This window comes from Lutra lutra, chromosome 13 (genome assembly GCF_902655055.1).
Source record: "Lutra lutra chromosome 13, mLutLut1.2, whole genome shotgun sequence".
NCBI classification, from domain to species: Eukaryota; Metazoa; Chordata; class Mammalia; order Carnivora; family Mustelidae; genus Lutra; species Lutra lutra.
This window is the reverse complement of record NC_062290.1, coordinates 12,570,854-12,584,766: the sequence shown is the minus strand read 5'-3', so window position 1 is coordinate 12,584,766 and position 13,913 is coordinate 12,570,854. Positions and strand designations below refer to the sequence as shown.

At 38.3% G+C, this 13,913-nt stretch overlaps 1 protein-coding gene across 10 annotated transcripts in view; it reads left to right on the top strand.

The window, feature by feature from the left end:
* TRPM3 (transient receptor potential cation channel subfamily M member 3) overlaps window positions 1-13,913 on the top strand; it is a 797,862-nt gene that overhangs the window by 604,498 nt on the left and 179,451 nt on the right. For all 10 annotated transcript variants that reach the window (XM_047699836.1, XM_047699834.1, XM_047699832.1 and 7 more), the window contains one exon: window positions 5,444-5,618. In XM_047699836.1, coding sequence (XP_047555792.1) covers window positions 5,444-5,618 — 175 coding nt within the window. The remainder of the gene's footprint in view (window positions 1-5,443; window positions 5,619-13,913) is intronic.

The following is a 13,913-nucleotide window of genomic DNA, read 5'->3' as shown; positions in this document are numbered from 1 at the left end:
AAGTGAGAAGTTGGATGAAGGGGACATGTCCAATGCTTTAAAATTATATGCCAATTTTAATTACGCAACTTTAAAATTGCGAAATATAAAATATACTGGTAAAATCCTACCATATGCATAATTTCAGAGCGTGTGAATTCTCCACACAAACTTCCAAATCATCAAGAGTCACATAATCCCAGAGGTGGCAAGGCCAGGGTATTACGTGTGTTCATGTTATTGCTACACAATTTTAGGGGCTTGACAGAAAGGCCCACCCACCATTGGCAGACTCAGTCTTGAATGCATTAAGATCTTTGGGAAGTCGTCTCTCATGGAGAGTTTGAACCTTCCTTTCTACATGGTCTCTCCTATAATAACCACCTAATTTGTGGCTTATGTCATGATGGCCTACCTAAGATCAACATTCCATACTCCATCCTCATGTAAATATGAACAATTTCCAACAGAAAATAAAATATTCCTTAGGCCCATAGGCATTTTAGATCATATATGGTGATGTTGACATAAAATCAAAGTGTTTCTTCCCTTTGATCAAACCTATCATATTATCCAGGCATTTGACTACAACTTGTGAATGTTTTCACAAGTATCTGAACTGATCATAGATTGCGATCTCAAGTCAGCAGCAAGAAAGGGGGTGGGGGAAGCCTTTTGGGATTTTAAGACATTCTCCTATTCCTGCTACCTCCCTTCCTCACAACACCCAACCTAGTTTTTGCTTCAGCCAAATTTGATACTTTCTGCCTTACTGGGAGCCCAAGCTAAAGGACATTGAAGCGAGAACAAAATGTGACAGAAGTCCAAGAGGTTATCTTCTGCAAAGAACAGTGAACTGGGGTTCAGTTTGTAATTTGAAAGCCCTAGGTCAACCTGGAATGTTGTCAAATCCATTAACCAACCCACAGTTTCGAAGGCTATGCTCCTAGCTACAACATTGCAAAAGCTTGAGAGTGTGGCAAGCATCTTGCTTCTTCCTGCTTAAGCAACTCCACATTACTCTAAAATTAAATTCTAATGGAAATCTTTTGGATTTCAAAGGAAAGCCTTTGGTTATAGTAGAAACGAAAAATTATTGTGATCAACTAAGGAATTTACCTATTTTTTCCCCAAAGCACAGGAAATGTATTCACAAAAAAAAAAAAAAAAAAAAGTCCCTGAGGGCTCTAGATAAAATGAAAAAAGTTTCCTGAATAATAGAGGTTATAGCTTTTAAAACTATAAATCTGAACAACTATTTTGTGTGTGTGTGAATGGCTAGTAGGTTTAGCTGAGCATGGTATAAATTTGCAGTTATCTTCAAAGGAATTTATATTAATTTTGTTATGGGCATGAAGAAAATAGTAGCAGGCCATGTGAATCAAGCTGAATATGCAGTGGATTCCAGAAAGAAAAATGTTTTCTTTATATCCTAAACAGAAAATGTATTCTTCTTGGTAGTTTAGAAGCTTTTTTTTTTTTTTTTTTAACTAAAGAGGTCATATACTACAGAGTCTAATTTTTGTATTTGTTACTATCTCTAGGGTATTTTTTTTTAAGATTTTTTTTTTTCTGACAGAGATCACAAGCAGGCAGAGAAGCAGGCAGAGAGAGGAAGGGAAACAGGCTCCCTGCTGAGCAGAGCCTGATTTGGGGCTCGATTCCAGGACCCTGGGACCATGACCCAAGCCAAAGGCAGAGGCTTTAACCCACTGAGCCACCCAGGCACCCCCAAGAGAGAGATCACAAGTAGGCAGAGAGGCAGGCAGAGAGAGGGGGAAGCAGGCTCCCCACTGAGCAGAGAGCCCCATGTGGGGCTTGATCCCAGGACCCTGAGATCATGACCTGAGCCGAAGGCAGAGGCTTTAACCCACTGAGCCACCCAGGTGCCCCTCTAGGGTATTTTTAATATCCTGTGTCCAAAATGTAACTTGGAAACTTAAGTGTGAATAGAAGAAATAAAGAAAAATGAGAGAGAACGAAGAGAAGGGTGATGTCCTACAGACAGTGTGTTTGCTGTGGAAGTGTAGCCCGTCAGTGTACCTGAACAGCAACAGTGTGACAGAGTTCCCTTGGGCATAGAGTTTCACTTGAAAACCCATTCCAGATCATCTCTCACAGGGCTTCAAAGAATAATGTGCTTAATTTAGGGTGGAGTTTTATAAGGGTCCACTTGCAGGTTTTTCATGAGTCACTCTCAAAGATCCGTATACCCTTGAAATTGCATAGACACACTTTTTTGACTATCCCTATGTGTGTTTATTTTTCTGGAGAAAAGAGTCACTAGCCTTAATCAGAGTCACAAAAGTATTCAAAGACCCTTGTCTCCAAAAAAATGGGCTAAGGACCACTGCTTTTGTGCATTACTGATTATTTGATGTCATTTTCTTGTCTCAGAAACAAGGGCGGTGTGTGTGTGTGTGTGTGTGTGTGTGTGTGTGTGTGTGTGTGTGTGTGTGTGTGTGTGTGTTTCCTGACAGAAAGACTTAATGTTACCATATTCTGGAAGTTTACATAAAGCATGAAATTTTTAGATATAGCCTCTTTCTCTACCTCTCATAACTAAGAAATTCAAGAGTACTTTATTTTAGACAGTAAGTACTTTATTTTAGACTATAAGAGCTTTTGTTGTCTATGGAACAAATTTCCATGTATTATCACTGTAGGAAATGGGAGAGAATTTGGAGGCCAGATATAATCAGAACTGTTGAAAAAGGAGATGATATCTTGATACTTCATTCAATTTTTAGCACTGGATATATACTAGCATGGATATAATAGTAATATAAATTAATATAGTTTTTCTCATCCTTGTGATTGATAATGGCTTCATTCCAAATATAGGAAATTTGATCATCTTAAATGTGTCTGTGTTTCTACGGGTTACAACAATTTGATAAAAATACTGATATGAAGTCATTTGACAGTTTATTGCTCTCAAGTCACCCTATGAAAATTGATCCTTTGGAGGGGATCCTATGTATCCCCTCAAAGGGAAGAGAAGTTTCCAGCTGTCTTGCTGTTGTCTGGTAGGTTGTAGATGACTGGAAATTCTAGGAGACTCATTCTAAGACTTTGTTCTCCATGAGATCATTGAGTGGATCACAATTGGTTTGTAAGTCGGAGTAAAGATTCCACTGACAGAATCAATGCCCAAGATCAGAATTTGGCAAATGCCTCTCTTGGAAGATCCTAGAATGAGTCTAAATATATCATTTGGTATAAAACAGCTAGAATGGTGTATTACTGTTCCTTGATATGAAGCCCTACAATACATGTACTAACCCAAGGAAAAGGGAAAAATTAGATATCATAGTTCTTTGGGAAATGCCTCATAAAAATTTTAAATATTGGAAAAGAGACCCTTTTCTAACATGTATGAAAATACAAATCCATGTAGGGATGGGTATTTCCTATGTCAGCAAATTCTCTTCGTAAACAAGTGTGCTGTATTAACATTTCAAGTTAGCCCTTGATTTTCAAAGAGCCTTTCAACAGGAACTTATGTAATCCTCAGGATCACCAGTGGGGAAAAAAATCTCCTTCGTAGACGTGTAAATGGAGTTTTTTTTTTTTTTTAAGATTTTATTTATTTATTTGACAGATGGAGATCACAAGTAGGCAGAGAGACAGGCAGAGAGAGGGGGGAAGCAGGCTCCCCACTGAGCAGAGAGCCCCATGCGGGGCTCAATCCCAGGACCCTGAGATCATGACCTGAGCCGAAGGCAGAGGCTTTAACCCACTGAGCCACCCAGGTGCCCCCATAAATGGAGTTTTAAAGGGATATTTTGTCTGAATCATTAATGGCCTTTGAGCCCAAGGGGAGCAGCACTGACCTTTTGCTTCCTGCTTCCCGCTTCCCTCCCCTTGGACCTAAAGGAGGAATTTTCAAACGTTCTCCATCCACAGGAACATCCAATCACACATGGGTCATCCGTCTCCTGTAATTCCCTCTGGAGTACAAAAAGAAATCTTGGGACCCACAATCATCATTTTCTTACATTTTTAATATGTTGATTTAAAAATAGCACCCATTTTTGTGTAACTGACATTGTGGACCATTCCTTTAAGATGAAAATCAAACCATGAAAAACACTGACTTATGAAGAGAAGTCCCCGGGATACTGATAATACTGTAGAAGTGTAACAGGTCACCACGTTAAACACAATCCCTTCTTAATGGAGCAAGAAATACTATTATTTCTCACAGGGCAGCAGTTTCTGGATAAAAGTGGGGGGGGGACCCACAACAGGAGGGGGAAAGGGAAAAACTGAGATGACTAAAGGCCTTTTTTTTAGTTCGTATTTACAGAAGTGGTACAGAATCTTGATTATTTCTTTTTTAAGATAGCTTCTCTGTATAACACCATCTCATTTTTTTTTTAAACCATCTCATTTTTATGGTACTGCTCAATTCCTTAACTATTCTGGGAAGGTGAAGAGTGAGAAAATGCTGTGTGATACCAAAATGAGCAAAAGAAGTAGTTTGATGAACCGTGATGACACTTGGAGAGGTCACTTGAAAATGAACTTCATTTCTTTTTCATCGTCGTCTCTCATGGACATTCGTTTTTAATACTCGTCTTTAATATGTTGGGTTGAACCCTATGTGACTGCTGATGTTAGGGCAAGTTTTACATCTTTGAGCTCACCATGAATCGCTGAAATACTTTAGAAAAGGTCTGGGACACCCCAGAATTCAACAACTGAATTCAACACCTGTTTCCAGACCGCCCACCATGTGCCTAGCGCCTTGCTCAGTGGTGAGGACACAGTAATGGCAAGAGGCAGATGGAAGATGCCATGTCTCTCAGATTCTTTATCATGACTACTGTGCTGTTAAGAACCCATAATCCAGAAGGTCATTTACGGTCAGATGTACATAGACCCCCCCCACAATGTAGCCAGTAGTTGACTCAACAAGTGTAAATATGTCCCCAGCTGATTTTGATAATCTTTAATAAAGGGAACCTTTCAGGTGTTTTCTTAGCACTGTGATGACATCAGGGATCTGACCTGTTTTAAATTCCCATTTTCCACGTAAGAAACTGAACCACTGGGTACATAGGAGACTTGCTTAAGGTCACATTTAGCTTCCAGTCTTCCGGTTGCTGGCTCAGGACTTCATCTACTAACCTTCCTTCCTCTCTCTCCTCACCCTGTGCACACACACCCCGCCCCCAGAAAGTAGGGTGGTGGGTGCCTTCACCGGCCCCAGCACCCCGGGAGCTCTGTCCAGGGAGAGGGCAAAGTCAGATAGACTCTGTGGTGGGAAGATTCTGCAAAAGGATTTTCTGTACAATTTTTGCTCCGTATTTTTTCCCTTCATATGTTGTTATCTCCCCCGTGCTCAGTAATTTTAGTTTGTGCTTTTTGTTTCCCTTTTTTGTTTCTTTGGTTTGCTGGCTTTGTGTTCTTTTCTCTTTTTTTTTTTTTTTCCTTTTCTTTTCCTTTTTTAATGCAGGAATCGGTCAAGGTGTTCCAGTGGTGGCGCTCATTGTGGAAGGAGGACCCAATGTGATCTCGATTGTCTTGGAGTACCTTCGAGACACCCCTCCTGTGCCTGTTGTTGTCTGTGATGGGAGTGGACGGGCATCTGACATCCTGGCATTTGGGCATAAATATTCAGAAGAAGGCGGGTAGGTAATTTACCAGGCCCTATAAGAGACCTTTGAGTACAAAGCCTGTGTTCAAAGCTCTGAAAGATGGTATCCATTGATGGAGATGTTTGGTCTGGGAAGGTGGTAGGGAAGATATTCTAGATGTCCTATGAAGTGAGAAATTCCATGAAAACCCCACTAGACCAGACTAATAAGGAAGAAAAAAAGGGAAAGAGGGGTCATAGCACGTCTCTTCTCTTCATTTCTTCTCTCTTCTGCTCTTCCCACTATGGAGAAGCAGGGACTGGGTTTGAACACATAAAGGACAGCTAATCCAGACCCTATGGTTCATGCAAGAACCTTGGGAGAAGCTGGGATGTGCAGCTTTCAGGTTCAGCCTCCAAATACCAGCTTCACCAAACCGCTGCATGTTTACAAAGGCCAAAGGTTTACCAAAATTTTGGGTGGCCTGTGCTATCAAATCCTTCTAGATCAGCTCAAAAAGCAGAACCTCTAACCACTCTGGTCCTCTGTACGTCCTTCCTGGCCTCCTGCCCATGGACTTTCCTTGGTCTCTCTGTCCCCTGTTGGTATTTTCAACAGTCCAAAGCCCCAACCCCAAGAAGGACCTCCCTTCCCGCCTTCCCTACCAATCTGAGGTCCCACCCAGGGAGTGGTAAAAACCCAAGCACTCGCGTATTATTGATCAAAGTAGCTCATCCTGAGGTGTGAATAAGTTTAAGGAAGAAAACTCAGGAGGAGTCATTTAATTTATTTATTTTTACTTATTTTTTGTTTGTTTTTTTAAAATTTTTTAATTTTTTTATAAACATATAATGTATTATTAGCCCCAGGGGTACAGGTCTGTGAATCGCCAGGTTTACACAGTTCACAGCACTCACCATTGTTTTTTTTTTTTAAGTTCTTATTGATTTACATAATCTTGTACCCAGCATGGGGCTCAAGCTCACAACCCCAAGATTAAGAGTTGCACGCTCTTCTGACAGGGGCAGCCAGGCACCCCAGTCATTGAATTTTTAAATATGGAAGTTTCTCACCTAATCAGTTCTCCTAACCCATGAACCTGGTGGGAGAAAGGAGCCCCAGAGGAGATGGGATCTTTTATTTATCCCTTTTGCAAACATACACAAAGTGCCCACTGGGCACCACACACGCAGATAGGAAAAAGCATAACAACTCTTCCTAGTCTCCAAGAGCTCCTAGGAAGTCTAATAGGTAGACAAGCGTGTAATGATAATAGTGAGTGACTGGTGAGCTTGCCCAGTACGGGACACTCCATGCCCCACCGTCCGCCAGGTGGCCATTCACACAGCACCCTGTCCTGGCAAGTGTACAGACCTGAATCCAGGAGAGTCACGGGCCCTCCAGTTAACAAGGCATACAGGGACAGTGATTTCAGGCCCCCTAAAGCTTTCAATATGAAAAACACAAAAACAAAAGCCAATATTCATAAGCATGAAATTGGAGTTTGCTTCCTGGCAAATTGATACTACTTTTCTGTTCTCCTTTCAGCATAAATATTGGTCCATTCTCTAGCTAAAAAACTCAAAAGAACACTAGCCCGAAAGCCTCCATGTGGATTACGAGCCAGAGCTCAGGATTCTCAACTGTGCTTTGAGTTTATTAAAAATTTAGCCATAGTGCTCAGTGATTGACGTACAGCAACGCGTTCCTTTCGCAAACATACCAGAAGAATTTACACAATTTTTAGCTTTGGCTTCCTTTCTGCCTTCCCAGTGCTTGTAATCACCGTACAGTGTTTCCACAAAGTAGACACGAGGTTGCGTTGAGAATGCACATTTCCTTTTCAGAAAATTCATGGAGAAGTGAGCTATGGATCTCAGCATTTCAGGTCTTCTAGGTCTGTGCGCAGTGAAGGTCTGGGTCCAGGGCCTCCTTTTTGTCCTATTATGGATTGTATACTTTGAAAATGTTACAGTTTTTTGCTCAGTTGCTCTTCCTGATTCTGTTTTGTATGTAGGGAAATGGTACACACCTTAGAGCTTGGGCGGGAGGGACAGAACTGGGGGGGACGGATGCACAGAGCAGTTATGTGCTTGCCCATGATCCCAGGTCAGGACTCTTCCTGGTCTATTACAAAAATTCACTGAAATGGATTTTGTGGCATCTGCCTTCATGTTTCTTATGTAGTACTTCAGTGGTCCTGTTGTTTGGCTGTAGGTGCACTTAAGTTCCCTTTAACGTCCCCTTTGCATTGTAATTTCGTATTTTTTTATATTAGTCTATGTAGTCCCAAAAGATAAAATCAATGCATTCCTGGCTGTAAACCAGTGTTCAAGCTGACCAGTGCGGGTTCCTCTTCCCCCCCCCACTTTCCTTTAAAAGAAAAAAATATTAAGTTTTTACCTAAATTCCAGTTAACACATAGTATAATATTAGTGTCAGGCATCATATAGATAGATTTTTTTCCTTCCCCTGACCCAGACCCAAATAAGAGTCAGAATACCATGGCCTTTTAACTTTAATTGGCAATTCTAGTTTTAAAGCCAAAGTTTAGTTTTAGCTCTGTTTTTTTTATGACCAATGTGAAAAAGCGTAGTCTATGTGGGATGTGTGCAAACATATAAACCAAGAGGATCATCAAAGAATTAACCAGTGTGAAGATGGAGAATTAAGATCTAATTTCTAACCTTGGGAATTATTAAAATTAAAACTTAAAAAATTTTAAGAAACACTTAGAAACAGTTATTAAGAAAATACAAACTTCAAGAGAAACTTTATATTTGCCAACCCAAATATACAAGTCTGCATTTATTTACTTTATAGGCTGTTACAGTAGAAGTATGCTCTTGCTCCAGGAAAGCAATTATAAATTTATCCTGATCAAATGAATTCGTGACGTTGCTCTGTGTCATTTGAATAACTGCCAGAATTAATCATGTTTATTTTGCTTGAATAAGAAGTTGTCTAGCCACACATGTGTAGCTGATTTAAAAAAGCACTTCCAAGGAACAGTATTTTACAGGAGTGTGTTTTCTTTATGCTGAAAAAAAAAAATAAAACAAAAAACAAACAAAAATGAGCCTATCTCCAACTACATTCACCAAAAATTTCTTTTTTGATTCCCAAAAAGTCCAACAGAGTTGAGATATATTTCACTACAAATAAATATAAATGTGTAACTATATGTTCAAATAGACAAACATATATAAATAAATGGGTATAATTGTACATATAAAATTGATTATAGAAAACACCTTGTTTACTAAACCTGAATCAGAGTTTGGAGTCATTGATTTTTGCTTTTTGGGTTTTTTTTTTTTTTTTTTTTGGTTATTCAAATATGCTTTAAAATGTTTCAAACTCATTTACAGATGGTTAGATAAATAATACAGGTCCAAAGACTGGTAAATGTGTATATTCAACTCTAAAGCTTTTCATTTTGTAATCTTAAAGAAGGGAATGAAATTTACATACCTTCTGGTTTAACTTTTGTGAACTTGCTATTTTGCCTTTAAATTCCCTGTTATTAACCACCTTCCAAGAATATGAATTTGAAATGGCATCACTTTGGAAGCAAATTATAATTGGCAAAACTAATTAACTTTTGTAGATGAGATTACTGGTGATAGAGGAAGACAGGCTCTATCTATTCCCACGCAAATGGCTCTCTGCTCTATGGTACAAGCTCCCCCAAAAATGGCCAAATTCTCTTTTTCCCTTATTGTCCTACTAGATTTTCTATTTCTCATCTGTCATAGTTTAAAATGAGTCACAGATCACTTTCCTTAACTAATTTCATTCCTTAAAAATCTTACCAATTTTTTTTTTTCTGAATCATGAATGACTAAACACTGCAAACAGAAACAGATTAATGCCACCCAGGAGCATTAGATTGGATTACCTACATTTTCTTTTCTTTTTCTCTTTTTAAAAGATTTTATTTATTCATTTGACAGAGAGAGACAGCAAGAGAGGGAACACAAGCAGGGGGAGTGAGAGAGGGAGAAGCAGGCTTCCGCTGAGCAGGGAGGCTGATGTAGGGCTCCATCTCAGGGTCCTGGGATCGTGACCTGAGCTGAAGGCAGACGCTTAGCAACTGAGCCACCCAGGCACCCCAATGACCTACATTTTCAAATACTAAGATTCAGTACTAAGATTCCACTTTTTGCTGCTGACCAAGGAAGCCGACCAACATCACGCATTGTTAGGAACACCTTTCAGGGGATAGGTGCCTGCAGCAGAAGTCAGAGGTTGCTTGAAAATTCGTAATCTAAGTTTCAGATTGCAGAGAAACATGGTCTAGCTCATTTATCAGTCAGTGAGAACGAGTCAGCGTGAAAAAGGCATCTGAATAGATGCGCATTCTGAGACGATGTTCCTCGTTCCTCTGGGTTTTATTGCCAATCCTTACATTTATTTTGGTGTCTTTTCCCCATACGTAATTATATGGATTTAGCATTTTTAGAGCACCTAGGACAAGAAGCAGGACCTGTGATAGCAGAAAGCCTTACAGATCTTAAGTAGTCTCTGGATAACTTTTGGGAATTTACCAGTGGGTCAGACACCAGGACTCTTCCCATTGTTCTGTGTCAGTGGAATTTGTAGTAGATATGGTGGAGAAACACTGAAGAATGGCCTTCTCTTGAGGACAGGAATAAATTTTTAAAAAATCAAATGAATCAAATAAAAATTCTGATCTTCCCTCTTTTGGCCTACTCTTGAGGACAGGAGTAGATTTAAAAAAAATCAAATGAATCAAATAAAAAATCTTATCTTCCCGGTTTTAAGGGAGTTTAATAAAGGTCCCTTTATTTTTTTGATTAGCTGAGCTGAAGGCATAAATGGAAGGCAAAGTGGAGATGAATAAGGAAAAATAGGTTGCATGGCTTCCCATTTTATCTCTGTCCTAGCACAGATGTAACAAAAGTTTGTTTCTCTACAAGTACGCATCAAAATGGCCAAAATTAGGAGGAAGTTGCCAGAAAACTAGCCATTTTAGAAATCCAGGTGTGGTCTGTATCCCTAGGGCATATCACTCTGTGCGATGGTTACTAATGCTTTCTTCTGCTCCTTGAGATTTCCATCTAAGGCTGAAGGCTGTCACAGCCCTATCATTTGTCTCTATGAGATCTGCTGAAAGGAGGTAATTGATCTCGGTGGTTTGTATCCCAGTATGATTTAGACATAATTGGAATGTCAAGTGAGAAATAAGGAAACAAATATCAAGCATGCTGACTTCAAGTGTCCATTTCAGTTTCCATTAATTTCATCTTACCTTGTCTCTTTTCTAGAATTTTCTGTAAGAGATTAGCCTGTCAAAACTTCAGTCTGTTTTGTAACTTTCCAAGAAGGAAGGAAAGAAAGTTGGAAACATGTTGTACAGACAAAAGATATTGGGGGCTTTATTTATAAAAAGCGTTGTTTTTGTAAACGTTTCTAAGTTAACATTTATGCATAGGACTGCTAGAGAATGAGCAAGACTGTTAGAGATTCTAGAATGGAGATTAAAACATAGGCATAAATACAGATAACTAGAAGGTCACATGTGCTGTGATAAATGTACAAAGTGTTTCAAGAGCCCAGAGGACAAAGTACTTGAGTGTGGCATTCCTCCCAAAAATCTATTCAGTGGAACAGCCTACGTTAATTACACACAAAATGGCAATATAATGACTCTGTTGCTCCTGTTCTCCTTTTTCCCTTAAAAACTGGATCCAAACTGAGGATCAGCCTGATTGACCAAGAAAAAGCTAACACTTGACCCTCTTTTATGTAGCTCAACACAAAACAAAGAATCAGTCTGCATGGTATTGAAGGAAAGTCAATAAAAGGGATAATTTTATGAGATAGTGTGTTTGGAGGTCTGTGTACATATTATTACATTGAATTTATATATACTCAAATTTATATATCTTTAAATATGTTACATAGGATATGAGATATGTTAATTATATATTTCTATAACTATAATTCAAATATATTAATATATAATATATTTACATATTATAAATATAATTTAAATCTAGTTATATACCAATATTCTGTTTTTATATTGATATTATTACATATTGATCATATTAATATATTTTATATTATATATTTATATATGGAATTTCTATATTTCAATTTAAATGACAAATTAATAAAATTAATTATGTATAATTAGTATGTGTGTATATATATACACATATATTTATATATGAAATTTCTATATTTCAATTTAAATGACAAATTAATAAAATTAATTATGTATAATTAGTATGTGTGTGTATATATATACACACATATGTGTGTGTATATATATACACATATATTTATATATGAAATTTCTATATTTCAATTTAAATGACAAATTAATAAAATTAATTATATGTATAATTAGTATGTGTGTATATATATACACATATATATACACATATGTGTGTATATATATACACATATATTTATATATGGAATTTCTATATTTCAGTTTAAATGACAAATTAATAAAATTAATTATATGTATAATTAGTATGTGTGTGTATATATACACACACATACACTAATGCCTGTAATTATTAAATTGCAATTTTTCAATTTTTACATTGCAATTTTTCCCTCCATGAAATATATTACAGATATTGCTGTATAGATACCTGTGTCATTGTCTCCCCAGTTCCAGAAGGCTGGAGTAGCTTCATTTATTAAAAAGAAAATATGGTTACTTGATCCATCCATGCTGTGTCAACACGGAGAGGATGAAGCATTGACTTTAAAACAATTACCTAGCATTCATGGAAGAAAGTACTAGTGAGGGGAGAAGCTTTACTGATCTCAGTTGGTCAGTCAGTTCTCCTATTGATTAAATTTGCTTTAGAATTGCTCAGCTCCAAGCTGGTAAACTGTGGCCTTGAATATAAACAGGAGGCAGAAGAAAAAAAAAAAAAACACAGAGCTGAGTAATCCATTATGATAAACCAATCCTTTTCAGAGAACCACTGCCCATGACTTTTAGACAGCCCATCAATGCCAAGTGAAGATTTCAAAGGATGGATTAACTATGTTCCTCTGAGATTTGGTTAGCTAACTTCTTGACCACTTATTACACAGAAGACATTGAAAATAGGCATAATAATCCTGATTCAGTGTGCCTGGGCTGGGTTGCAGGAAACTGTCCTTGAAACCAAAATCCCAGTGATGCTGGGGCACGTGGGGGCTCAGTCAGTTAAGCATCTACTCTTGACTTCAGCCCAGGTCATGATCTCAGGGTCTTGGGATTGAGCCCTATGTAGGGCTCCATGCTCAGCAGGGAGTCTACTTGAGATTCTCTCTCTCACTCTTCCTCTTCCCCTTCCCCTACTTGTTGGCTTGTTCTCTCTAAAAAATAAATCTTTAAAAAAAAAAAAATCCCAGTGATTCCAACCAGAGTGGTCCATGGACCACACTTGCAGAAACTCTTAAATGTATATGAATGAGCTTTGTCTTCATATTTCCCTGATGTTTTCAGAAAGAGCTTCATCACTTTCTACATGTCATGCATGTACTGGGCACACCAGCCATTGCTCTGTTACCACAAGCACTTTGTACCACTGCCAACTTTTGTCTCTGGAACCCAGTTGACTTGAAAAGTTTATTTAGCAAGGATCACCTCATTTATTTCTTGATCACAGCTGTTTTTGGTTCCAAACATCTGTTAGACTTGAAAATCTCTCCCTTGAAGAGAAAGCTTTGCCACAGAAATGCTTGTTTTGACAGGACTGGTAGATTGCTCTGTTCATATTTACATGGACTTCTTAAGGGCATTCAGTTCATTTCCTCCTTTCTTTTGAAAATGATTTTCTGACTAGGTCAAAATGGATGACCAATTTCAAAAGAGAAAAGAAGAGAATGAGAAACGTAAAGGTATTTAGACCCAAAATGGTGCTAGTTGTGAAGCACAGCTTTCTCTGCTGTGGAAGATGCCACAGAGAGTCATCAAGGCCACTATGTTCAGCATTAGAAGGGCCTGGCTCATTTACCTTAGACTTCATAATTGCAGGGGACAACCCTTTAAGAGTCCCAATTTTCCACATGCCTGTAGCATTGATTTTCACTTTTTAAAAGCCCTTGGGTCCCTTCTCATATGGAACCTCAGAAGTACAATATATAATGAAAATACAGAAAGGGAAATTAGACAATCAGTCCCATTTACTATAGCACCAAGAACCATAAGATACCTGGGAATAAACCTAACCCAAGAGGTAAAGGCTCTGTACTCAAGGAACTACAGAACACTCATGAAAGAAATTGAAGAAGACACAAAAAAGATGGAAAAGCATTCCATGCTCATGGATTGAAAGAATAAACATTGTTAAAATGTCTATACTGCCT